General features: G+C 48.0%; 1 protein-coding gene across 2 annotated transcripts in view; it reads right to left on the bottom strand.

Annotated features, from left to right (window-relative positions):
• col11a1a (collagen, type XI, alpha 1a) overlaps window positions 1–26993 on the bottom strand; it is a 605254-nt gene that overhangs the window by 212401 nt on the left and 365860 nt on the right. For both annotated transcript variants that reach the window (XM_063064825.1, XM_063064824.1), the window contains 10 exons: window positions 26887–26940; window positions 22772–22825; window positions 20059–20112; window positions 10717–10770; window positions 9059–9103; window positions 7609–7662; window positions 7232–7276; window positions 1627–1680; window positions 752–796; window positions 609–662 (listed from right to left, as the gene is read on the bottom strand). In XM_063064825.1, the coding sequence (XP_062920895.1) occupies window positions 609–662; window positions 752–796; window positions 1627–1680; window positions 7232–7276; window positions 7609–7662; window positions 9059–9103; window positions 10717–10770; window positions 20059–20112; window positions 22772–22825; window positions 26887–26940 (513 nt within the window). The remainder of the gene's footprint in view (window positions 1–608; window positions 663–751; window positions 797–1626; window positions 1681–7231; window positions 7277–7608; window positions 7663–9058; window positions 9104–10716; window positions 10771–20058; window positions 20113–22771; window positions 22826–26886; window positions 26941–26993) is intronic.

Raw genomic sequence — 26993 nt, forward strand, 5'->3', positions numbered from 1 at the left:
CCTGTAAAGTCCAACATGTTGGCCATTTGAGTGGCCATTTTCTGGGAGCTAAGGACTTGCAGCCCAAGATCCTTCTGTTTATCAGTGTGACTCTGTGCCCTGCCATTTACTGTATTGTTTTCTCCTACTTTTGACCAAATGTTCCCCCCTAGGTGAGGAGGGATAGCCCTGCCATTCAGTGTGTGTATCTGATACCGTGCATTTATCAATGAGGGAGGTGAGGAGGGCTAGCCCTGCCATTCACAGTGTGTGTATCTGATGCATTTATCAATGGGGGAGGTGAGGTGGGATAACCCTGCCATTCACAGTGTGTGTATCTGATACCGTGCATTTATCAATGGGCAAGGTGAGGAGGGATAGCCCTGCCATTCACAGTGTGTGTATCTGATGCATTTATCAATGGGGGAGGTGAGGAGGGATAGCCCTACCATTCAGTGTGCGTATCTGATACCGTGCACTTATCAATAGGAGAGGTGGGGAGTGTTCAGCTGTTGTCTGTGAGGTGAGTGTGTCACAGTTTTCAGCTTTAACACCTGGGTGAAGTTGCTCGTCTGTCTGATCAATATGCATGAGCAACAGCTTTTGTCCGCAGAGAAAGGGTCACTCACCGGAGGTCCGTCGGCTCCTCGGAGACCTGGGAGACCAGCTTTTCCCTGAGGACCCTGTGGGGAGAACACCATGGACAAGTGTCAGGAAGTCCACGGCGGATACAAGCCAACCCGTCACTGCTGTTGTCCACTGCTGGCCTTACCTTTGCTCCTGGGGGTCCGATCGTGCCTTGAGGTCCGGGGAGACCCTGAACAAAGAGATAGGAAGGTTCTAGTCATGATGGGCTATTGCGAGCTCAGGTACGTAAGAATGTCTTTGAATTTCCCAAACACAGAATGAGGAATGGAAGGGAGGGAGGGAGAGAGAGAGGGCGAGGGATGTACAAAGAGGGAGAGTGGGATGGAGAGGAGACAGACAGGGGGGATGCGGGACAGAATGAGGGGGAACTCAATGAAGGGAGAGTGAGTAACAGACAGAGGAGGTAGGGGAGGGGGAAGGATAAATGGGGGTGGGGAAAGAGGGATGAACGTAGGGGGTGAAGGGGGACAGACAGGCGGGGGGAAGGGTGATGGATGAGGGGGGAGGGAGATGGACAGAGGGGCAAAGGGGGATGGACAGAGGAGGACAGAATTGAAGCGGGGAAGGGGGATAGGGACAGATGAACAGGGACATGGAGAAGGACGAGTGGGGAGGGGGGAGGGTGGAAGTGGGACTGAGGGCAGATATCAGGCATTTATACAGGACAAATACTGACACCAAATGTAGACCTGTAACTCGCCCACATTCACCGACTCCCCCCAACACATTCCCACCCACCCACACCATCCCCACCCCCTACCCCATCACCATGATTCCCTCACCTCCTCCCCATCCATAACCCCAACACTTCGCTTTCCCTTTACTCTAGAATTCTCCCTACCCTTAACCGACGCCTAAGCCCCACCCGCACACCCTAACTCTCACCTTACCAGACAAAATCCCCACAACCTACAACCTCCATCTCTTATCCCTTCCTTCACTCCCAACTCCTCCCCCAGAGCCTCCAGCCACTCCCCTCCCTCTGTAGTTCACACTCACCTGGGGCCCCGGAATCCCCTGTTGTCCTGCAGGGCCCGGCTCGCCTTGAGGACCCTGCAGATTGGAGGAGGTGAAGAGTGAGTGAGAGAGGGAAATGGTGAGGAAAAGGGAGGGAGGGGGAGTGGGAGAGGGGGAGGGTCGTGGGGTGACAGAGAGGGAGGGCAAGAGGGGCATTGAGAGGAAGGAGATGGAGAGGGAGAGGAGGAGAGAGAGGGAGAGAGATAGAGTCATTGCTGTGAAGCTGCCCCCCCAGTACAAGAAACTCCTTTCCCATCCCCTTCCTGCCCTCCCATCACTCTGCTCTTTCCACTCCCATTGCCCCCCCCAATACTCTTCCCCCACTCTCCCTTCACTATCCTCTCCTTCCCCTGCAATCACCATGAGTCCAAGGTGATGTGGTTAATCGGACGGTGACAGAAGCTGCTGGCCGATCTGATCCTGGTCTCACTGGACGTCTATGACTAATGCCGTTTTGCAGATGTTTGTGATATCAGTGATCAATAAGTTTATGGATGACGAGCAAGTTCTTGATGCTGTGGACAGTGACGGAGGTTGACTAGGCAGGGTATAAAACCAATAACTTTTTTTGATTTCCAGATCATGGCAGAGAGGGATGCAGACCCTGTACTGGGGAAATAACTTACTATAGTTGATACTGGAGGGTCAGCATGGACATAATCATAGAGTTTACAGCACCGAACAGGCCCTTCAGCCCTACTTGTCCATGTTGACCATTAGACTAGTCCCACACAGTGATCGAGTCAGAGAGCCATGCAGCATGGGTACAGATCCTTCTGCTCATCCAGTTTCTGCTGACCATGGTCCCAGCCCAGCTAGTCCCAATTTCCTGCATTTGGCTCATCTCCCTTGTCGGATCACAATTATTTTCAAACCCCGGCTTCTACTCGGAGCTCAAGAATGAGTAAGGAGCTAATTCTTCACAATCATTTATTTTAAAGCTTAACCAAATTCACAGACAAAGTAATGGTGATATAAGACAGATGAAAGACAAAAAAGGGAAAAAAAATGCAATAGACTATATGGTGCTTTTGGAAATCTATCCCCATTATACTCAGGATAGCAGAAATTCCTTAGATAGAGATAAACCGATAAAGGGTCAACACAATTAAAATATGAGTAGAATGTGCTAATATATTATTAACCAATTAAAAAATGAAAAAGTATATGAAACTGCTATACTACCTTCTGCCAGTAAGTGGGGATGAACCACCACATACTGTGAAAAAGACATGAGTTTGTTAAACAAACAAGAGAGAATCTAGAGATGCTAGATATCCAAAGCCACTCACACAAAGTGGTGAAAGAACTCAGCAGGTCTGGTGGAAGCTCATGGCCCAAAATGTTGACTGTTTACTTTTTCCACTCCACCCCACCCAATCCATCACACCCACCCCACCTACCCCACCCAACCCCATCCCACCTTCCCCACCCCACCTTCCCCACCCAACCCCATCCCACCACACCCACCCCACCTACCCCACCCAACCCCATCCCACCCCACCTACTCCACCCAACCCCATCCCACCACACCCACACCACCTTCCCCACCCAACCCCATCCCACCACACCCACCCCACCTACCCCACCCAACCCCATCCCACCCCACCTACCCCACCCAATCCCATCCCACCACACCCACCCCACCTTCCCCACCCAACCCCATCCCACCCCACCTACCCCACCTACCCCACCCAACCCCATCCCACCCCACCTACCCCACCCAACCCCATCCCACCACACCCACCCCACCTTCCCCACCCAACCCCATCCCACCACACCCACCCCACCTACCCCACCCAACCCCATCCCACCCCACCTACCCCACCCAACCCCATCCCACCACACCCACCCCACCTTCCCCACCCAACCCCATCCCACCACACCCACCCCACCTACCCCACCCAACCCCATCCCACCCCACCTACCCCACCCAACCCCATCCCACCACACCCACTCCACCTACCCCACACAACCCCATCCCACCCCACCTACCCCACCCAACCCCATCCCACCACACCCACCCCACCTTCCCCACCCAACCCCATCCCACCACACCCACCCCACCTACCCCACCCAACCCCATCCCAACCCACCTACCCCACCCAACCCCATCCCACCACACCCACCCCACCTTCCCCACCCAACCCCATCCCACCCCACCTACCCCACCCACCCCACCCAACCCCATCCCACCACACCCACCCCACCTTCCCCACCCAACCCCATCCCACCACACCCACCCCACCTACCCCACCCAACCCCATCCCACCCCACCTACCCCACCCAACCCCATCCCACCACACCCACCCCACCTTCCCCACCCAACCCCATCCCACCACACCCACCTCACCTACCCCACCCAACCCCATCCCACCCCACCTACCCCACCCAACCCCATCCCACCACACCCACCCCACCTACCCCACCCAACCCCATTCCACACCCCCCATGTAATTATCTAAATGTTTCTTAAACAATTCTATTGTATCTGCCTCAACAACAAATTCTGGTAACTTGTTCCATACACTCATCACCATTAAATTTTTCCTTCACCCTAAACCTAAGCCCCCCAGATCTGATCTCCCCTACCCTGGGGAAAAGACTGTCACTGTCCACCTTATTTTGCCTCTCATATTTTATACTGTACGTCTCTGTAAGGTTGTCTATCATTCACCTGCATTTCAATGAATAAACACCTGGCCAGGCCAACATTTCCCTATCTCTCAGTCCTGGCAGGTTATCATAAATCCCCTTTGTACTCCCTCCATTTTAATAACATCTTTCCTATAGGAAGAAAACCAAAACTGTACATCCATGTGAATCTTTCCTGCACCCTCCCTAGCTTAATCACATCTTTCCTAGTGTTTGACGATAAAACTGCTACACTGATCTCACCAACATCCTCGACAACTGCCATATAACTCTTGTATTCAGTACCCTAACTGATGGAGGTCAGTGTGCTAAATACCTTGGATTTCAGCAAGGCATTTGATAAGGCACCCCATGCAAGGCTTACTGAGAAAGTAAGGAGGCATGGGATCCAAGGGGACATTGCTTTCTGCATCCAGAACTGGCTTGCCCACAGAAGGCAAAGAGTGGTTGTGGATGAGTCATATTCTGCATGGAGGTTGGTGACCAGTGGTGAGCCTCAGGGATCTGTCCTACTCTTTGTGATTTTTATAAATGACCTGGATGAGTAAGTGGAGGGATGGGTTTGTATATTTGCTGATGACACAAAGGTTGGGGGTGTTGAGGATAGTGTGGAGGGTTGTCCGAGGTTACAGCGGGACATTGATAGGATGCAAAACTGGGCTTGGACTGAGAAGTGGCAGATGGAGTTCAGCTAAGTGTGAGGTGGTTCATTTTGGTAGGTCAAATATGATGGGAGAATATAGTATTAATGGTAAGACTCTTGACAGTGTGGAGGATCAGAGGAATTTTGGGGTCCTAGTCCAAGGGACACTCAAAGCAGCTGCGGAGGTTGACCCTATGGTTAAGAAGGCATACGGTGTATTGGCTTTCATTAATCATGGAATTGAATTTAGGAACCGAGAGGTAATGTTGCACCTACATGGGACCCCGGTCAGACCCTACTGGAGTACTGTGCTCAGTTCTGGTTGCCTCACTACGGGAAGGATGTGGAAGCCACAGAATGGGTGCAGAGGAGATTTACAAGGATGTTGCCTGGATTGGGGAGCACGTCTTATGAAAACAGGTTGAGTGAACTTGGCCTTTTCTCCTTGGAGCGATGGAGGATGAGAGGTGACCTGATAGAGGTGTATAAGATGATGAGAGGCATTGATCGTGTGGATAGTCAGAGGCTTTTTCCCGGGGTTGAAATGGTTGCTACAAGAGGAAACAAGTTTAAGGCGCTGGGGAGTAGGTACAGAGGAGATGTCAGGGGTAAGTTTTTTTACGCAGAGAGTGGTGAGTGTGTGGAATGGGCTGCCGGCAACGGTGGTGGAGGCGGATACAATAGGGTCTTTTAAGAGACTTTTGGATAGGTACATGGAGCTTAGAAAAATAGAGGGCTATGGGTAATCCTAGGTAATTTCTAAGGTTGGGACATGTTCGGCACAACTTTGTGGGCCGAAGGGCCTGTATTGTGCTGTAGGTTTTCAATGTTTCTATGAATTTCTCTTGCCAGAGATTGGCGAATCTGTGGATTTCTTTGCCACAGACAACTGTGGAGGCCAAATCTTTAGGTATATTTAGGCAGAGGTTGATAGATTCTTGATTGGTCAAGGCATGAAGGCGTATGAGGAAAAGGCCGGAGATTGGGACTGAGGGAAAAATTGGATTAGCCATGATGAAATAGTGGAGCAGACTCGATGGGGCAAATGGCCTAATTCTGCTGATTATATCTTATAGTCTTATAGTCTTATTGTCATTCACTGTGAAAAGGCTGTTCCGGTTTGACTTTCCAAAATGCAAAACCTCAGATTTATCTGGATTGAAATCTATCTGCCATTTCTCAATCCACATCCCCAGCTGATCCAAATACCCCCGCTTTTTCATAACTTACTATACTGTCTACAACATGATCTATTTTAACGTCTAACTGATTCAAATGCAAATCAGTTACATAAACCACAAACAATAAATGTGACTTCACCAACCCCTGTGACACACGACTAGACACAGACGTCCAGTTTGAGAAACAGTCCTCTACTTTCTACCATTGAATCCTGTACTGGACTTCTCTGTATCTCCAAGGTAGAGGAGGAAAAGGCAGAACTCAGAAAGGGAGAGGGAGAAGAGGAGGGGAAATAATTCAGAGGGAGCGAGGGAGGAGAGCTGGAGAGGACAGCGGAAGAGAAGGGAAGTTAGGAAAAATGATAGAGGAGGAAGGAGGAAGGAGAGCAGGAGAGGGGGAGGGAAGAGGGAGGAGGTCAGATGTCAGTGACAGGAGGACAAAAGGAAGGAATGCAGGGAAGAACGGGGGACGGGTGGACAGAGGATGGTATTGCGGAGAGTGCAGGCAATGTAGAGATGTGGTGGAGGAGGGAGATATGGAAGGGTAAAAGGAAGGGAGAATGGAGAGAGAGAGAGGAAGAGAGAGACAGATGGAGAGAGGCTCTAGGGAGAGGGGAGGGGGAGAAGGGAAAGCGGGTGAGGGAAAGATGAGAGAGAGGGAGAAGGGAGAGGGGAAGATGGGAAATGGCAGAGGGGCAGAAGAAAAGATGAGAAATTTTGTGAGGAACAAACATCTGTCTGAAAAACTGCTTCTTTCCGAGGGCTGTTGTACAGCTGAATGTGCAACTACATCCTGGCTTTTGAGTGTTCTGAAATGTCAAATCTCTTGTTGCATGTAAATATGTTTTTTTAATTAGGCCGTACTACGGGCACTGTAAATATCTGTTTTGCACAGACTGGAGTAGCACCACAATCTCATTGTCTTGAGCAATGGCAATAAAGTTCTATTTGATTCTAGTCTGTTCTAACCCCTAAATCACCAAGCTACAGAGAAGGAGAAAGTGCTGGAAGTGAGGGTGGTGTGGATGGGTGACAAGTGGTCAGCATGAACTTGGCTTGTTTCCTGTACTGTCGGAGTCTGTGAGGTCAGTGACCTGGACATACTCACCATGTTTCCTTTGGGCCCCTGAGGTCCATCCAAACCAGAAGGTCCCTGAAAGAATAAAATGAATCAAACACCACTTAATTCCTCCAACACTGGAAGGCGTTTTGACACAGACTCACAGCTTCTGGTTCTAATGAACACAATCAAGTTAGGATGTCCACTCCGTCCACCGGGCCTGTACTGGCTCTGTGGGAGTCTCCACCCAATCCCGTTCCTTGCTCCCTCTCCAGGTCCTGGAATCTTTCCCCTCCCCCAAAAATCTACCTGGTGAACCCATTCCTACAGACCCACATCCACAGGGAACACCCTCCCCTCCCCTCTGCCCCCTCTCACAACCCAGCAAGAGAAAGAGGTGACTCGGAGGCCAGTCTGGGACGTACGGGTTGTCCTGGAGGTCCGGGAGATCCTCGGGGCCCGAGAAGTCCTCTGGGACCCTGCATAGAAAGATAGACAAGTTTCAAAGTGATTCCGTCAGCCTGAGCTTCAACATCTCTCCTCAACCTCATTTCATGGGGAATGGGGGCAACGGAAGCTCCCTTGAGTCCGCCCCTCGGATCTGCGGGATATAGACCCCATCCTCCTTCTTGTCCCATCCCATTTCCCCGCAGACCTTTCCAGACCAAAATTCATCCATCGCAATACAGAATATCCTCAGCACTTGGAGAGCTGAATCCCAGAGTCGATCCCAAAGGTCCTGCCCACCCAGGGAAGGAATCCCTCTTGACTCTGTCCCCTCCTAAGATGTCACCTCCTCATGTTGTAGCCTATACCTTATATTACCCCTTCAGAATCTTCCTCCCTCTCACTCCATTGCACCGTGCAGTCACCTCAGCAGCTCCCGTCCTGTACCAGGGAGTGAGCTCACTGCCCGGTAAGCAGACCAACCTCTGCCAGCGCACACCCCTGGCACTGCCCGGTAAGCAGACTAACCTCTGCCAGCACAGGAAGAGGCCACTCTGCCTGTCGAGCCTGTGTCAGCCCAGTCAGATCTTCCACTCAGTTCTGATACATTTCTCTTGTCCAGTATCTCTGTAGCTGCAGTCACACATCCTGCCGTGGCCTGGAGGAGCCTGCATTCCATAATGGTACCACGTGGTAGAGGTTGCACCTGAAAGGGCTGCCCTGCAGGCTCTGGACATACTTCAGCCCCACACTCCTCATCTCTTGCCCTGGTGCAGAGGGGCGAGGGTCATTTGGGGAACTTCCTCATCTGTCCAAGGTGACAATATCCAGGTCTCAGCCATGGGTCATCAAGGGTTCCATCCAAGCTGAGTACCTGCCCCTCTTCCGAGGGGATGTCTGAGTCAAGAGTCACCAGAAAGGGAGCGCATGTTGTGCCCTCAGGCTCGTCCCAAGTCAGCTGGCCATCACCGGGCTGTGCTGCTCTGTTGCTTTTAATTTTAAAATGTTGTAAATTTGCAAGAAAGGTCACCTAATTTTATAAAAAAAGCTTTTGTTGACCCAAATCCCAGGGTCTCACTAAGATACTCCCAAGATACTCTTCCTCACTCTCTGGCCCTTCCGCCCTTCCCCTCCATCCTATTCTCTGGTGACTGGCCCTCCACACTCAATGATCCTGTTGGATCCCTTCACCTTCCCAGCTCTTACATTCTCTCCCCGAGGCAGAGTCACTCAACCTAGGGATGAAATATCAATCATTCCCCACCCACATACACCCATACAGGCTGGGCTCACAGCTGTTCAGTGATCTAGCAGTGGCCCAGTCACATAGGTCACCATGGTTTGTTCAACCTCCATCTCAATGAGGCCCAGGACCCCGTTTCCCCATCCCACCATCTGAGATCCATGCTTCAGAAATGGCCAACTTACAGCTTCTCCAGGCAACCCTCGGGGTCCGATCTCACCATCATCTCCCTAGAAGATAAATGCAGAATAAGGTGGGTGAGTGGCGGGGAGAACTGATCAACAGAAGACCTTTGAAACAACGCACACAAAATGCCGGAGGAACTCAGCAGGCCAGACAGCATCTCTGGAAAAGAGTAAACAGTCAATAATTTAGGTCGAGACCCTTCGTCAGGACCGGAAAGGAAGAGGAGCGTTCAGGGTAAGGAGAGGGGAAGGGAGTAAGAAGTACAAGGTGATAGGTGATAGGTGAAACTGGGAGAAGGGGAGGGATGTTGATTGGTGAAAGAGGTACAGGGCTGTCGGAGGGAGAATACGATAGGAGAGGACAGAAGATCAGACAAGAAAGGGAAGGGGGAGGAGCATCAGAGGGAGGTGATGGGCAGGTAAGGAGATAAGGTGAGAGAAGGAAAAAGGAATCAGGAATGGTGAAGCAGAGTGGGGGGTGGGAGAGGGCAGTTACCGGAAGTTCAAGAAATCAAAGTTCATGCCAGCAGGTTGTTGGCTACCCAGACAGAACATAAGGAGCTTCTCCATCCTGAGTGTGGTCTCATCACAGCAGTAGAGATGTCCATAAGCTGACATGTCAACATGGGAATGAGAAGTGGAATTAAAATGGGTGGCTACCAGGAGATCCGTTTTTTTCCTGGTGGATCAAGCAAAGGTGCTTAGCAAAAAGGACTCCAAATCTACTTCAGATCTCACTGATATACAGGAGGCCACACCGGTAGCACAGGATACAGCAGAGATCCCAACAGACTCACGGGTGAAGTGTCTGGACCCTGAGGGAAGATATGCCAGGACAGAGATCAGTGGGGAGGGTTGAGTGGCATAGGAAGTGATCCCTGCAAAAAGTGGAAAGTGAAGGATAAGGATAGATGTTCCTGGTGGTGGGATCCCATTGGAGATAGCAGAAGTTATGGGTAATTATGTTCTGGAGCTGAAGCTAATGTGGTAGTAGGTGAGAATGAGAGGAACCCCATCCCTGATATTGCAGCGGAAGAATGGGGTGAGAGCAGATGTGCACAAAATGGAAGAGATGAGGGTGAGAACAGCATTGATAATAGAGGAAGGTAAACCCATTTCTTTGACGAAGGAGGACACCTCAGTAGTTCAGGAATGAAAAGTCTCATCCTGAGAGCAGATGCAGCGGAGACTGAGGAAATGAGAAAAGGGGATGGCATTTTTACAAGTGACAGGTGGAGGGTGAGAGGTATAGTCCAGATAGCTGTGTGAGGCTTAGGTTTATAAAAGATATCAATAGATAGACTGATGGAGACAGAGAGATTGAGAGAAGGGAGGGAGGTGTCGGAAATGGACCAAGTAAATTTGAGGGCAGGCTGGAAGTTAGGGGCAAAGTTGACGAAGTCGATGAGCTCAGCATGTGTGTAGGAAACAGCACCAATGTAGTCATCAATGTAGCAAGGGAAGTGTTGGGGAGCAATGCTGGTGCAGGCTTGGAACATGGACAGGAACAAAGGCGGGTATAGCTGGGATCATGCAATTTCCCATGGCTACAGCTTTGGCTTGAAACTCCTGCTGAGCACCTCAGCATTTGTGTGTGTTGCTTTGGATTTCCAGCATTTGCAGATTTTCTCATGTGCAAGACCTTTGAGATGACTTACCCTGACGCCATCTTCACCCGGTGCCCCGGGGGATCCCTGGGGTCCTGTCTCACCCTACGTAGACGAAAAAACAATAGATCAGCGTACAGAATCCCTGCACGTTCCAGCACAACTTTGCTTTGTGTTAACTTAATTGAAAGGAGATGGCAGTGGGGGAGTTCATTCAGACCAGCAGGAATAACTTGTGATTAACAAACCTACATCTGCAAAACCATGATTTTACACACAGTCGACAAGGTACTTGAGAGATAATTAACATGGAGAGAAATAACCAAACAGTGAACAGTCAACATGGTGCAAAACCTGGGATGCATTCTTCCCACGGTCAATCAACTCTCTCCTGCCTCATTCCACACTCTCATGTTCCCCTTAGCATTTCACCTTTTACTCTCAACCCATGACCTCTCGTTGTAGTCTTACCCAACCTCAATGGAAAAAGCCTGCTTGCATTTAACCTATCTGTTGCCCTCATAATTCTATATACCTCCATCAAATCTCCTCTCAGTCTTCTGCATTATAGGGAATAAAAACATAACCTATTCAATCTTTTCCTACAACTCAGGTCTTTGTCCCAGCAACATCTTTGTAAATTTTCTCTGCACTCTTTCAATCTTATTTACATCTTTCCTGTAGGTAGGTGACCAAAACTGCAGACAGTACTCCAAATTAGGCCTCACCAAGATAGTCATAGAAAAGTCCGGCACAGAAACAGGCCTTTTGGCCCACCTAGTCCATGCTGAGACATTTAAACGACCTACTCCCAATGATCTGCACTGGGACCACAGCCCTCCAGATCCCTACTGGCCATGTATGGAACCCATCCAAACTCCTCTTAACGTTGAAATCGAGCTCGCACTCGATTTCAACGTTAAGAGACCACTTATGCCAGCAGCTCGGCCTACGCTCTCACCACCCTCTGAGTGAAGAAGTTACCCCTCAAGTTCCCCTTAAACTTCTCACCTTTCACCCTCAACCCATGACTTTTAGTTGTCGTGCAATCCAAGCTCAGTGGAAACATACAATTTTAACATAACATCCCAACTCCCATACTCGGTACACTGATTCATGAAGGTCAATATGCCACAAGCTTTTTTTTAAACACAGTAGCAGTGTAAAGTTTAAGACCTAGCTTGTTTGGTCTTCACAAACTGTAACACCTCACACTTGTCAGCATTAAATTCCATCTGCCATTTTTTTGCCTTTTTTCTAACTGGTCAAGCTCGACAGTCTCTTTGCTGTCCAATACACCCCCAATCTTGATTGATTGTTATCTGCAAGTTTGCTGATCCAGTTAACCACATTATCGCCCAGATCATTGTTATAGATGACAAACAGCAATGAACAGTGCCCATCCCTGTGGCACACCTCTAGACACGGGCCTCCAGTAAGAGAAGCAACTATCTGCTACCACTGTCTGCTTGGAAATAGGAACCAGGGGGATGTCAGGGGTAAGTTTTTCACACAGAGAGTGGTGGGTGCATGGAATGCACTGCCAGTGAAGGTGGTAGAGGCAGATACAATAGGGTCTTTTAAGAGACTCTTAGATAGGTACATGGAGCTTAGAAAAATAGAGGGCTATGCGGTAGGGAAATTCTAGGCAGTTTCTAGAGCAGGTTACATGGTCAGCACAACATTGTGGGCCAAAGAGCCAGTAATGTGCTGTAGATTTCTATGTTCTATGGACCTTCTTGACCAATGTCCCATGCAGGATCTTGTCAAAGGCCTTGCTAAAGAGAATGTTGACAATGTCCACTGTCTTGCCCTCATTAACTTTCCTGGTAACTTCCTCTATAATGTTGGTTAAACATGACTTACCACACACAAAGCCATACTATTCCTAATCAGTCCCTGTCTATCCAAATACTTAGCCTGATCTCAGTAGTTGGGAAGATGTTGGAGTCAATTGTTAAGTTTGAGGTTATGGAGGACTTGGTGACACAGGACAAGATAGGCATATTTACTTTAAGGGAAAGGTCTTGACTGATGAACCTGGTGGGATTCTTTGAGGAGATTACAAGTAGGACGGATAAAGGGGATGCAGAGGATGATGTATATTTGGACTTTCAGAAGGCCCTTGCCAAGGTGTCACATATGAGGCTGCTAACCAAGTTAAGACCCATGGTTTTACAGGAAAGTTACTGGCATGGTTAGAGCATTGGCTGATTGGTAGGAGGCAGTGAGTAGGAATAAAAGGATCCTTTTCTGGCTGTCTGCCAGTGACTAGTAGTGTTCTGCAGGGGTCAGTGTTGGGACCACTTCTTTTTATGCTGTATATAAATGATTTAGATGATGGAATAGATGGCTTTGTTGTCAAGTTTGCAGATGATACAAAGATTGGTGGAGGGCCAGGTAGTGTTGAGGAAACAGGTAGGATGCAGAAGGACTTAGACAGATTAGGAGAATGAGCAAGAAAGTGGCAAATGAAATACAATGTTGAAAAATACATGGTCATACACTTCGGTAATAGAAATAAATGTGTTCTAAATGAGGAGAAAATCCAAAAATCTGAGATGCAGAGGGACTTGGGAACCTTTGTGTAGAACACCCTAAAGGTTAACTTGCAGGTAGAGAAGCTGGTGAGGAAGGCAGATGTAATGTTAGCTTTCATTTCAGTGGTCTAGAATACAAGAACAGGGATGTGATGCTGAGGCTTTATAAGCCACTGTTCAGGCCTCATCTTGAGTATTGTGAAAAGTTTTGGGCTTTTCATCTAAGAAAAAATATGTTGGCATTGGGGAAGGTTCAGAGGAGGTTCACAAGGATCATTCTGGGAATAAAAGCGTTATCATAAGAGGAACATTTGATGGCTCTGAGTCTGTACTCGCTGGATTTTAGAAGACTGAGGGGGGATTTCATTGAAACCTTTCAAATGTTGAAAGGCCTAGATAGAGTAGATGTGAAAAGGATGTTTCCCATGGTGGGAGAGTCTAGGACAAGAGGGCACAGCCTCAGGATTGAGGGGTGCCCATTTCAAAACAGAAATACAGAGTAATTTCTTTAGCCAGAGAGTGGTGAATTTGAGGAAATTGTTACCACAGGCAGCTGTGGTGGCCAGGTCATTGGGTATATTTAAGGCAGAGATTAATAGGTTCTCCATTGGACACAGCATCAAAGGATTCACGTGGAAGGCTGGGATCTGGGGATGAGGAGGAGAACAAAAAGGATCAGCCATGATTAAATGGTGGAGCAGAGTTGATGGGCCGGATGGCCTAATCCTGCTCCTATGTCTTATGGTCTTGTCCTTCACTTTTTCTACTAGGGTAGTACTTTTTCTACCACCTTATGCCCTCTTTTAGCCCTCCTGATTTTCTTCTTAAGTGTTCTCTTGCGTTTCTTATACTGCTCAAGTACCTCTTTTGTTCCTACCTGCTACGCACTTCCTTCTTTCTCTTAACCAGGCTTCACTATCTCTTGAAATCCAATGTTTGCTAAACCTGTTATCTTTGTCTTTTATTCTACCATGAACATATAAACTCTGTACTCTCAAAATTTCCCTTTTGAAGCCTCCCATTTACCAAGTAAACCTTTGCTAGAAAATAACCAAGCCCAACCCACACTTGCCAGATCCTTCTGATCCCATCAAAATTAGCCTGTCTCCAACTTAGAATCTCAATCCAAGAACCAGATCTATCCTTTTCCATAATTACCTTGAAACAAGTAGTATTATGATCACTAGATGGAAAGTGTTCCTCTACACAAATTTCTGTTACTTGTCCTGTCTCATTCCCTGATAGGAGATCTAGTATTGCACTCTCTCTGGTTGGAATTTCTATGATTAAGATTAAAGAAACCTTCCTGAACACCTTTGACAAATTTTTGTATTCAGGAAAGTTTCCTTAAGTTCCATCAAGAGAAAGGTTGTCATAAATTCTATTGTATTTCGTTATCTTCCTGTTAATGCCTACAAGAAAATGAATCTCAATGTAATATATGGCAACATATATACAGTCTAATATTAAGTTTTCTTGATTTGACTTGACTTTGACCATGTGTGGATCCGTGAAACAGTGGGTAGTGGTACCAGCTCACAGCTCCTGCCAACTGGGTTCAATCCTGACCTCAAGTGTTGGTCCTTGGAATTATTCAGCACCTCCAGTCTCTCCTTATTACTGAAAATTCTCTAATTTCCAAAACACCTTTCTGACAGTGAGCAGAAAAACACGCAATGCTCCAACTGTGGCCTCACCGATGTTTAAGAAAGTTGTACCATAACATTTCCAGCATTCCAACAGAATCTCGTTTCTGTTCCTGTGCTGTGATGTTCTAAGTTCTGAGCTCTTTCTTTTCCTCGGTGCTGTCCTGCACCCTCCATCCCCAGTGTCTCCCTGCAAATGCCACCGTGTGAGCACCAGATCTAAGGTTGAGCAATGACCACCTGTAACCCAGGGACTGGGTTACTTTGGAAACTGCTCGTATTGTAGATTTTCACTAAAGGAATGACATGGGGCATTTTATGTTTGAGGAAAAACCATACCAACTCATTTATTGTACTCCAAAATCTGAACACAAAGTGCAGCAACTGAACTTCACGTAATTACGTCATCACCTCAGACCTGCCTCCTAAAGTGAACTCCGACTCAATATCAGTAGTTATAAATTATATGCGTTTCCACCAATGACGTTACACTACACAGGCCCTGCTAAAATTCACTGAAACTGACATTGTGAGCCTGTCCGGAAGCTGGTCGAGCCACCCGGCTTAAGTCCTCTGTTCCATGAGTGGATAAACAGCGGAGGGCTCTGGCTCGTCTCAAAGTGCACTGACATACGCATGATCATATGATACCAGGGGCACGGTAATGGAATTCTCCAAACCTTGGTGGGTTGATTTAAGGCAATCTACTGAAATATATTCAGGTTTACCACTCTTATCTGTGATTTAAAGTCTTTTCTCTCCATTTCAAAACACAGAACAAGCCATCATAAGGAGACCTTAGAGGATGTCAGAGTGCATTATGGTGAATGAAAACAAGCGAGGTCAACTGGAACCTGAGAGTGCTGCACAACATGATGAGAGGTAGGAATAGGTGCAAAGGGATTTCATTTACTGAGGAGGCTAGAACCCTGTTCAGAGGTGTCAGGAATAAAATCAGCCGGTGCTCATACTGCTGTTTGCACACCAACTTGGTCACGACTGACTGCACATCCTCTTTTGGAGCTGCTCTGAGCACTAGTAGGACACACAGGAGATGATCATGCAACACTCATTCATTGGAGAAGCCTTCAGATCAGCTTTTAAGGAGCGATGCAACTGCTTGCATTGGCCATTGGATTGCTGTGGTGTGATGAAGTCTAATGCCAAGGTTCTAGGCCACCTCAGCCCAGAGGTCTGAAATGAACTGGGGACCGTGGTCAGAAGAAATATCAGATAGGATGCCAAACTGAGTAAGCCAGGTGCTGATGAATACCCCAGCCACGTCTGCGATTGTCATCGATGCCAGAAGGATGATATTATTTTTCCCCTTGATGTGTTGTACTTCTTTTATGAACTCGGATATGTAGGCCAGGCGGCGTTGCTGCCGTGCAGACCAAGGATCTGATATTTTGGTCATTGTGTTCACAAGGGACTTGTGGTCAACAAGTGTTGTGAAATGGCACCCGCTATGGAAGAAAACAAAAATGACAAACAGCCAGATGGAGACCGAGAAGCTCACAGTCAAACATGTTGTACTTCCTTTCGGGGGGATGGAGCTGCCATCTAAAGAAAACGAGCAGCCACCACACAAATCTGACCAAAACACCCACAGCATAGTCTGAGATGTCAGTTGTAATAGCTATGGATTGTTGGGGAGCGGGTACACTGGTAGAGTTGCATTAGGAAGAGCTTGTTTAGTGCCATCATATGCTCTGGTCATGTCCACTGACCAGTCAAGCATGTGATTAGGGACATTGACTTCAAGCTCACTATACAGGGGGTATAAGTTCAGCAGGTCGCCGAATGAAGGAAGTCACCATACCTAAAAATTTTTGTATTTTTTTAGCAGTACGGGGTGGTGGGAAATATATAATAGTAGATACTTTTGATGGGAAGGGTTTTACACCTTTTGTGGAGATGTGATGGTCAATAAAGTCAATGGTTGACAACCCAGATTGGCATTTAGCAGGTTTATAATCAACCCGTGTTAGCTTAAGTGTGTGGAGATGAGATACGTGTTCAGATTTGGATGCACTGGTGACAAGCATATCATCCAGGTGAACAACAAGAAATTCTAAGTCTTTTAATAGAGTCCATCAACTTTTACACCCCAAATGGAATGTGCAGAAACTTAAAAAGGCCAAACAGGGTTATCACAGGCATTTTGGGAATGTTCTCAGAGCACATTCTCAGAGTAAGGCATTTGATAAGCTTCCCCATGCCAGGCTCATTCGGAAAGAAATGAGGCATGGAATCCAAGGACATATTGTTTCTTGGATCCAGAATAGGCTTGACCACCGAAGGCAAAAAGTGGTTGTAATTGATTCGTATTCTGCATGGAGGTCAGTGACCAGTGGTTTTACATAGGGATCTGTTCTGGGACCTCTCCTCTTTGTGATTTTTATAAATGACCTGGATGAAGAAGTAGAAGGGTGGGTTAGTAAGTTTGATGATGATACAAAAGTTGGAGGCGTTGTGGATAGTCTGGAAGGTTGTCAGAGGTTACAACGGGTCATCGATAGGATGCAGAACTGGGCTGAGAAGTGGCAGATGGACTTCAACCCGGATCAGTGTGAAGTAGTTCATTTTGGTAGGTCAAATATGATGGCAGAATATAGTATTAATGGTAAGACTTAAGGCAGTATGGAGGATCAGCGAGGTCTTGGGTTCCATGTCCATGGTACACTCAAAGGTGCTGTGCAGATTGACTCTGCGGTTAAGAAGGTGTATGGTGTGTTGGCCTTCGTCAACCATGGGACTGAGCTCAAGAGCCATGAGGTAATGTTACAGATATACAAGACCTTAGTTAGACCGACTTGGAGTACTGAGTTCAGATCTGGTCATCTCACCACAGGAAGGATGTGGATACTATAGAGAAAGTGCAGAGGAGATTTACAAAGATGTTGCCTGGATTGGGGAGCATGCCTTATGAGAATAGGTTGAGTGAACTCAGCCTTTTCTCCTTGGAGTGACGGTGGATGAGAGGTGACCCAATAGAGGTGTATAAGATGATGAGGGGCATTGATCATGTGGATAGTCAAAGGCTTTTTCCCTGGGCTGAAATAGCTAACACAGGTCGGGCATAGTTTTAAGGTGCTTGGAAGTTGGTACCAAGGGAATGTCGGGGTAAGTTTTTCACACAGAGTGTGGTGAGTGCGTGAATGCACTGCCAGCGAAGGTGGTAGAGGCAGATACAATTGGGTCTTTTAAGAGACTCTTAGATAGGTAGCTGGAGCTTAGAAAAATAGAGGGCTATGCGGTAGGGTAATTCTAGGCAGTTTCTAGAGTAGGTTACATGGCTGGCACAACACTGGGGCCAAAGGGCCTGCGATGTGCTGTAGATTCTCTATGTTTCTATGTTCACACAGGCACATGATGGTAGCCCATAAGGTGACTTCAGTGATGGTGATTTCCTCATGGGTGGTAACCACCAATGGACTTAGGGACCATATGGAGGGGTGCAGCCTGGGAGCTATTCGACCTGCGTACAATGCCAACTCTTTCAAATTTTGGCAAACTCACCTTTTGCAGTTGCCAGCTTTTCTGGGTCCAGTCTATGTGCGCTGGCATGGACTAGTGGGTCAGTCATGGGAATTTGATGCTCAACCCCATGTTTTGTGACTTTCGTGGAGAATGTGGGCTTGACGAGTTTTGGGAATTCACCCAGCATTCCAGTAAAATCAGATGTAGTGGGTCATGTGCTTGACAGAGTTGTTGTGGGGAACTTACTGGGGGAGCAGGGTAACAACTCAAAGGTCTTGACATCCACAAAATGGCAGTTCTTAAAAATCAACCAACAGTCCTTGGGCACACAGGAAATCTGCGCCAAACAGGGGTCTAGCCACTTTAGCCAGGACAAAAGTCCTGTGTAACGTCACCCACCGAAGCGGAGCATCCTCTGTCGTGTCCTGTAAGTCTGGATCCTGCTCCCATTGACGGCCTCCCATGAGGTTTTGTTACTCTTTGCCTTCTCATCAATAGGCAATGCCAGTAGTACACTCACTTGAACATCTAGGCCACATGGGAAATGTCGTCCTGAAAGGGTGTCCTTAATGAACAATAAACAACCCTGGCAGCTGGAAACCAGAGCGTTTACACATCTCTGATGTCCTGATGCATTGGCACTGACGAAGCTGCAAGGCACTTGGCACTTCCTAGCATTCGTACCAAAGAGAGCATGGTAGAAACATTGACCTGGCATTGTCTGTTTGGAGGCTTTGCTGACCGGGCTTATTAAAGCAAGGAAAGGAGAAGGAGTTCTCCACTTCTGCCTGGCTGAGTGTAGACTATATCATCCATTTTAGCAAGCTCCCTATAGTCCTTCAGTGGTGCATTAGCGAAGGCTATGTGAACTTGACCAGACATTTGCTGCATGAAGAGGTCTTTAAAAATAAAAAAAAATGATGGTGATTTCCCAGGAACATGTGGCTCATTATTCTGACAGCTTGGAGAGGAACTGTTTGGCGCGCTTAGACCTGATAGTCCGAAATTCTGTAAAAGGTGAGTTTTCTGCGAATAGCATTTATCGTGTTTAGGCGGGTGTTCAAGCAGACCCACCACTCTCACAGCTGTGGGATTGCTGAGCGACACTACCACATGGAAATATTTGGCATTGTCAGCGGAGATTTCTCACAGCGGGAACTGGGCCTCTGCTTGTACAAACCAAGTGATAGCATTTTACTCCCAAAGCTCTGGTGGTTTCAAAGCGACCGCATTGGCTGACATGTTCAATAACTCTGGAATCGTCCTGGAGCATCAGGATTACCAGTGTAGGTTTTCACAAATGAAACAATGTGAGGCATTTTATGTTAAGAGAAAACATAACAACTCATTTATTGTACTCCAAACCTGAACTTCATGTAATTTCGGCATAACGTCAGACCAGCCTCAAAGTGAACCCCAACAATGTTGGTGGTTGTGAATGATGTAGGTGTCCATAATTACATCACCCTACAGTATAACTGTTTCATCTTCAGAAGACACAATGATGATTACTCGGTCAGCTTATGTCAGTAACACGGGGGACCTCAGGAAACATGCTGAAGTACACCGCCTGTCTCTGCGGAACATGATATTCCTGTAGTTCGGTGTGGTGGAAGTGTGTGGGATGGGATATTCCCAGAGTTCAGTGCAGTGGGAACATGTGGAATGGGGTGTTCCCAGAGTTCAGAGCAGTGGGAAGGTGTGGTATTAAACTGGTTTCTTACCCGGTTGCCTTTTTCTCCAGAAAGTCCTGGCAAGCCATCAAAACCACGGTCACCCTGCAGAGGACAACATTCAAGAGTCAAGATTATTTGTCATGTATATTTCCCGTATTAATTTGTAGATCCTTCTGTTCTACCATACTCCTCAGTGCTCTACTGTTTACTGAGCAAGACCAACCCTGGTTTGTCCTCCAAAATGCAACATCACATACTTGTCTGCATGAAATTCTGTCCGCCATTTTCAGCTCATTTTTTCCAGATCCAGATGCTGACGAAAGTTTGGAATTAGGTTCAGTTGAACTTTGCTGGTATTAAACAGAGTTGATTAGAATAAGCTGTTTGCAGGCAAAGGGACATATGGCAAGTGAAAGAAATTAAAAAAATAATAACAGTTCAAAGTTTCCATGTTTCTGTTCTATGTTTCATATTAGAGTGAAGGACAAAGCTGGCTGGAGTAAGGAAACCAGGACAATGAGGGATATTAAGTCTCTGGTCAAAGATGAGACATGGGTCAGGTACAAGGCAGCTGGAATTAAGTGAATCTCTAGAAGAGTATAGGGTTGCAGCAGTGTACTGAAGGAGGACATCAAAAGGATAAACAGGAGGTCTGAGATAGCTTTAGGGAGAGAAGTTCAGGGAGAATCCAAAGATATTAAAACAAGATGACACCAAGATTGGAGATGTAGTGAACAGAAAGCAAGACTATTAGAGCTTGCACCAGGATCTGGACCAGCAGGAAACCTGGGCTGAAAAATGGCAGATAGGATTTAGTGCAGACAAGTGCGAGGTGTTGTACTTCAGTAGAACCAACCAGGGTAGTTCTTACAGAGTGAGCAGTAGGGCAGCAAGGAGTGCAGTACAACAAATGGATCTGGGAAGACAGGTCCTTAACTCATTGAAAATGGCGGCACAGGAAGATCAGGTTGTAAAGGAACCTTTTGAGATATTGGCTTTCATAAATAAAAATATTGAGCACAGGAGATGAGATGGTGTGTTCAAATTGTACAAGACATTGGTGTGGCCTAATTTGGGACTCCCATAGTGTAAAAGGACTACCCGTACCGTTTCGCCAAGTATCTATGCTCCGTCCACCAGAAGAAGTCGGATCTCCCAGTACCCACACATTTTAATTTCACTTCCCATTCCCATGCCAATATGCCAATCCATGGCCTCCTCTACTGTTGGCGATGAGGCCACACTCATGTTGGAAGAACAACACCTTATGTTTCATTTAGGTATCCTCCAACCTGATGGTATGAACGTTAATTTCTCAAACTTCCACTAATAACCCACCCGCATCACCATCGTCCACCCCCTTTTCCCTCCTTCACCTCATCTCCTTGCCTGCACATTGCCTCCCTCTGGTGCTCTTCCCCAGTTTGCACTCTTCCATGGCCTCCTGACTTCTCCTAATAGCTTCCCCCTTCTCCATCCTTGTATCTCTTTCACCAAACAACTTCCCAGATCTTTACTTCACCCCCCGCTTCCCAGTTACACCTATCACCCTGCGTTTCTCTCCCCACCTTCCAACCCTGACGCCTCTTTTTTCTCTCCAGTACTGATGAAGGATTTCAGCCCAAGACATTGACTGTCCTTTTTCCCAGAGATGCTTCCTGGCCTTCAGCATTTTGTGTGTGTCACTTAGATTTCCAGTATCAGCAGATTTTCACTTGTTTCTACAGAGAACTGATCTATCTCTGGAACTTGACATGACACATGTCTACACAGTACTATCTCTGCCACTTCACATAACAACACACCTGTACAGGAATATCTGTGGTTAAGAAGGCATATGGTGCATTGGCCTTCACCAACCGTGAGATTGAGTTTAAGAGTCGAGCACTTGGAGTACTGTGCTCAATTCCGGTCGCCTCACTACAGGAAGGACGTGGAAACCATAGAAAGGGTGCAGAGGAGATTTACAAGGATGTTGCCTGGATTGGAGAGCATGTCTTATGAGAATAGGTTGAGTGAACTTGGCCTTTTCTCCTTGGAGCAACGGAGGATGAGAGGTGACCTGATGGAGGTGTACAAGATAATGACAGGCATTGATGGTGTGGATAGTCAGAGGCTTTTTCCCAAGGCTGAAATGGCTAGCACAAGAGGGCGTAGTTTTAAGGTGCTTGAAAGGAGGTACAGAAGACATATCAGGGTAAGTTTTTTACGCAGAGAGTGGTGAGTTTGTGGAATGGGCTGCCGGCGGCGGTGGTGGAGGCAGAAACGATAGGGGCTTTTAAGAGACTCCTGGATGGATATATGGAGCTTAGAAAAATAGAGGACTATGGGTAAGCCTAGGTAGTTTCAGGGTAAGGACATGTTCGGCACAGCTTTGTGGGCCGAAGGGCCTGTATTGTGCTGTAGGTTTTCTATGTTTCTATGTTACACAGTACCTTCCCATCTCTGTCACCCCTCCGGCCTCTACACCCCTCCCGGTCTCTGTCACCCCCTCCATCCTCGACACCTTTCTCTGTCTCTGTAACCCCATCCAGCTCACATTCACTCCTGACATTAAACATTGATTCCCTGTGCCTTAAACCCCTGAACTCCCTCCTAACCCTCTCCACCTCTCTACTCATTTACACCTCTGCCTGCTGTCAAGGTTTGATACTTCCGTCCCAGAACATCTTGCCCAGGTTCAGTGTCCCTGTGCCTCGGCCACATTCCACATGATGGTGTATGGAGACGCACGCGCAAGTTGACATTGCTGTGAAATTACCTTTGAACCAGGCTCTCCAGGCATTCCCCGGGGTCCATCAGCTCCAGGCCGACCCTGGAAAGGATAACAACTCATGAGTCATGTGTGGAAGGAGGGCTGCAGGTGATGATGGAGAAAGTAGGGCAAAGATGAGGTGGGCAGAGAATGATGGGGGAATAAGGTCTTTGGGAGGACTGGAAAATGTGTGATGGTGAGACCCTGAGCAGTGCGACAAACAGAAGATTCAAGTATACAAGTATAAACTGAACTGAATGTGGAAGCACGGGCAGATAGGTGGGGAGCAACACTCACAACATGCTGGAGGAACTCAGCAGGTCGGGCAGCATCCATGGAAAAGATCAGTCAATGTTTCGGGCCGGAACCCTTCGTCAGAACTGAAGAGGGAAGGGGCAGAGGCCCTATAAAGAAGGTGGGGGGAGGGTGGGAAGGAGAAGGCTGGTAGGTTCCAGGTGAAAAACCAGTAAGGGGAAAGATAAAGGGGTGGGGGAGGGGAAGCAGGGAGGTGATAGGCGGGAAAGGTGAAGAAGGAATAGGGGAAAACACAATGGGTAGTAAAAGGAGGCGGAACCATGAGGGAGGTGATAGGCAGCTGGGGGAAGGGGCAGAGTGACATAGGGATAGAGGAAGGGAGGGGGAGGGAATTACCGGAAGTTGGAGAATTCTATGTTCATACCAAGGGGCTGGAGACTACCTAGACAGCATATGAGGTGTTGCTCCTCCAACCTGAGTTTAGCCTCATCATGGCCGTAGAGGAGGCCATGTATGGACATATCTGAATGGGAATGGGAGTGGGAAGCAGAGTTGAAGTGGGTGGCAACTGGGAGATCCTGTCTGTTGTGGCGGACGGAGCGGAGGTGCTCGACGAAGCGGTCCCCCAATCTGCGTCGGGTTTCACCGATGTAGAGGAGGCCGCACCGGGAGCACCGGATGCAATAGATGACCCCAACAGACTCACAAGCGAAGTGTTGCCTCACCTGGAAGGACTGTTTGGGACCCTGAATGGTGGCAAGAGAGGAGGTGTAGGGACAAGTGTAGCACTTGCGCTTACAGGGATACGTGCCGGGTGGGAGATCCGTGGGGAGGGACATGTGGACCAGGGAGTCGCTGAGGGACCGATCCCTGTGGAAAGCGGAGAGGGGTGGAGAGGGAAAGATGTGCTTAGTGGTGGGGTCCTGTTGAAGGTGGTTGAAGTTGCGGAGGATAATGTGCTGGATCCGGAGGCTGGTGGGGTGGCAGTTGAGGACAAGGGGAACTCTGTCCCTGTTGTGGTGGTGGGAGGATGGGGTGAGGGCCAAAGTGCAGGAAATGGAGGAGATGCGGGTGAGAGCATCATTGATGACGGCAGAAGGGAAAGAAAGAGGACATTTGAGATGTCCTGGAACGGAAAGATTCACCCTGTGGTTCATAGACTCACTCTGTGGTTCATGTTCTAGGCATTATTTGTTTATGCCTTTTGTTTGTACAGTTTGCTGTTTTTCACACACTGGATGTTTGATGGTCTTTGTACTGGGGGGGTGGGGGGGGAGTTCGTGGATTCTGTTGAGTTTCTTTGTTTTGTGGCTGCCTGAAAGAAAATGAATCTCTGGGTTGTGGACTGTGTATCTACACTGTTCAGAAATGTACTTTGAACTTTGAGACAAGGGTTAATGAAATGGTGACACCACCAGTGGAGCACTGTGTGCAGTTTGGGTCACCACACCCCAGGAAGGGGGTCACTGCACTGCAGATGGTGCAGAGGAGATTTCACAGTCTGTTGCCCGGTCTAGATTCAGAATCTGGAGAGGGTGAATCTGTTCTTCTTGGAGTGGAGGAGGCTGGGGACGAGGAATCCAAGTGCAGGTGGACAAAAAATGGGGGGAAATTTTCCCCTATTGCAAAGGTGTCTAATCTCACAGGGCAAAGGCTTAAGGAGAGGGATAAGAGGTTCAGAGGAAAATTAAGAAAGAAATTTTGAACTCACTACTTGAGGGGGAGAGGTAGAGACAGAGACCCTCACAAGAAAGATGAGTCTCGAATCATCAAGGCAGAGAAGGTGGAGGAGTCAGTGAGGGTCACTACTCGTCACTGCTGCTCAGTGCCAGTCAATGGTACAGATCATGACTACACAGAGCTGGTCAATATTGATCAGTGCTGGTCAATAGTGCAGGATACTGTAGGACAGTGCTGCTCACTACTGGACAGTGCTGGTCAATTATGAAAGTCACTGTTGATCACTGCTGATCAGTGGTGCAGGTTACTATTTGTAGTGCTGGTCAATGGTGCAGGTCACTAGTGATCAGTGCGGGTCAATAATGCAGGTTACTATTGGTCAGTGCTGGTCAATGTACAGGTCACAATTGGCCATTGTAGGTCAATAGCACAGGTGACTACTGGCCAGTGCTGGTCAATTATGAAAGTCCCTATTGGTCAGTGCTAGTCAATGGTGCAGGATACTACTGGTCAGTTCAGGTCAATGGTGTAGAACACTACTGGTCAGTGCTGATCAACACTGCAGATCACTATTCATCAATGCTGGTCGATACTGAAGGTCATTATTTGTCAGTAAATGCCAATAGTGCAGGTCACTACTATTGATAAGTGCTGGTCAATGATGCAGGTCACTATTGGTCAGTATATGTCAATAGCGCAGGTCACTACTAGTCAGTGCCGGTCAATGGTACAGGTCACTACTGGTCAGTGGTGGTCACTGGTACAGGTCACTACTGGTCAGTGGTGGTCACTGGTACTCATCAGTGTTGGTCACTGGTGCAGGTCGCTGCTGGTCAGTGCTGGTCAATAGTGCGGGTTACTACTCGCCACTGCTGGTCAATGGTATAGGAGTACTGGTCAATGATGGTCTATTGTCATGGTCACTACTGCTCAGTGCTGCTCAATAGTGCAAGTAAACTTTGGTTAGTACTGGTGTGTAGTGTAGGTCACTATTGGTCAGTGCTGGTCAGTACTGCAGGTTACTAGTGATCAGTGCTGGTCAATAGTGCATGATACTATTCATAAGAGCTGGTCTATGATGCAGGTCACTATTGGTCAGTATATGTCAATAGTGAAGGTCACTACTAGTCAGTGCTATCAATGGTGCAAGTCATTATTAGTCAGTGCTGGTCAATGGTGCCAATCTCTACTGGTCAGTGCTGGTCAATTATGCAGGTTACTACTGGTCAGTGCTGATCAATAGTGCAGCTTATTGCTTATCAGTGCTGGTCAATAGTTAAGGTCACAACTGGTCAGTACTGGTGATTGGTGCAGGATAGCACTGATTAGTGCTGGTCACTATTGGTCATTGCTGGTCAATAGTGCAGTTCACTACTGGTCAGTGCTGGTCAATAGTGATGACCACTACTGGTCAGTGGTACAGGTCACAACTGGTCAGTGCTGGTCAAGTGGTGCAGGTCACTGCTGACCAGTAGTGTAGGTCACAACTGGTCAGTGCTGGTCAATGGTATAGGTCACTGCTGGTCAATAGAGCAGGTCACTACTGATCAGTGATGGTCAGTGGTGCACGTCACAACAGGGACATCAAGAACAGGGGGTTTGGGCACAGGAGAATTGAGAATTGTGATTAGGAACTGGCATTGATGACTGGGATTGGGGACAGGAATTGGGCCAGGGATTTGGCGCAAAGCAATTGGGGTCAGGCGGTTGGGGATGGGGCATGGGATCAGGGGGATGGGAACAGGGGAACTGGGGACTGGGATTAGGGTCAAGGATTGGCGACTGTCATTGATGACTGTGATTGGAGACAGGGATTGGGTGCAGGGTGATTAGGGAGAGAGGGTTTTGGGGACAGAGGATCAGGAAAAGATTGACTGGGGACAGGTGGATTGGGGAAAGAGGTGTGGTGATAGGATAATTCAGTACTGGGATTGGGGAAAGGATTTGGGGAAGGTGGGGTTGTGGATAAGGGGCTGGGGATGAGGGTTGGGGACAGTGTGATGGGGGTCATGGATGGGAGTCAGGGGATGGGGACAGGTAAATGGGGGACAGCAATTGGGACAAGGGTATTGCGAACAGGGATTGGGATGGGTGATTGAAAACAGGAGGATGGGGACAGTGGAGGGGGGACAGCGATTGGGAATTTGCGTGAGAGTTTGAATGCATGCGAATCCAAGGGTACCTACCCTCCTGCCAGGCTTTCCGGACGCTCCCATTATTCCTTGAACTCCACGAGGACCCTGAGTGAGGTGAATATAGCAGTCAGTCATGTTCACGCCAGGAGATACTTCAA

Source organism: Mobula hypostoma, chromosome 12 (genome assembly GCF_963921235.1).
Source record: "Mobula hypostoma chromosome 12, sMobHyp1.1, whole genome shotgun sequence".
Taxonomy (NCBI): Eukaryota; Metazoa; Chordata; class Chondrichthyes; order Myliobatiformes; family Myliobatidae; genus Mobula; species Mobula hypostoma.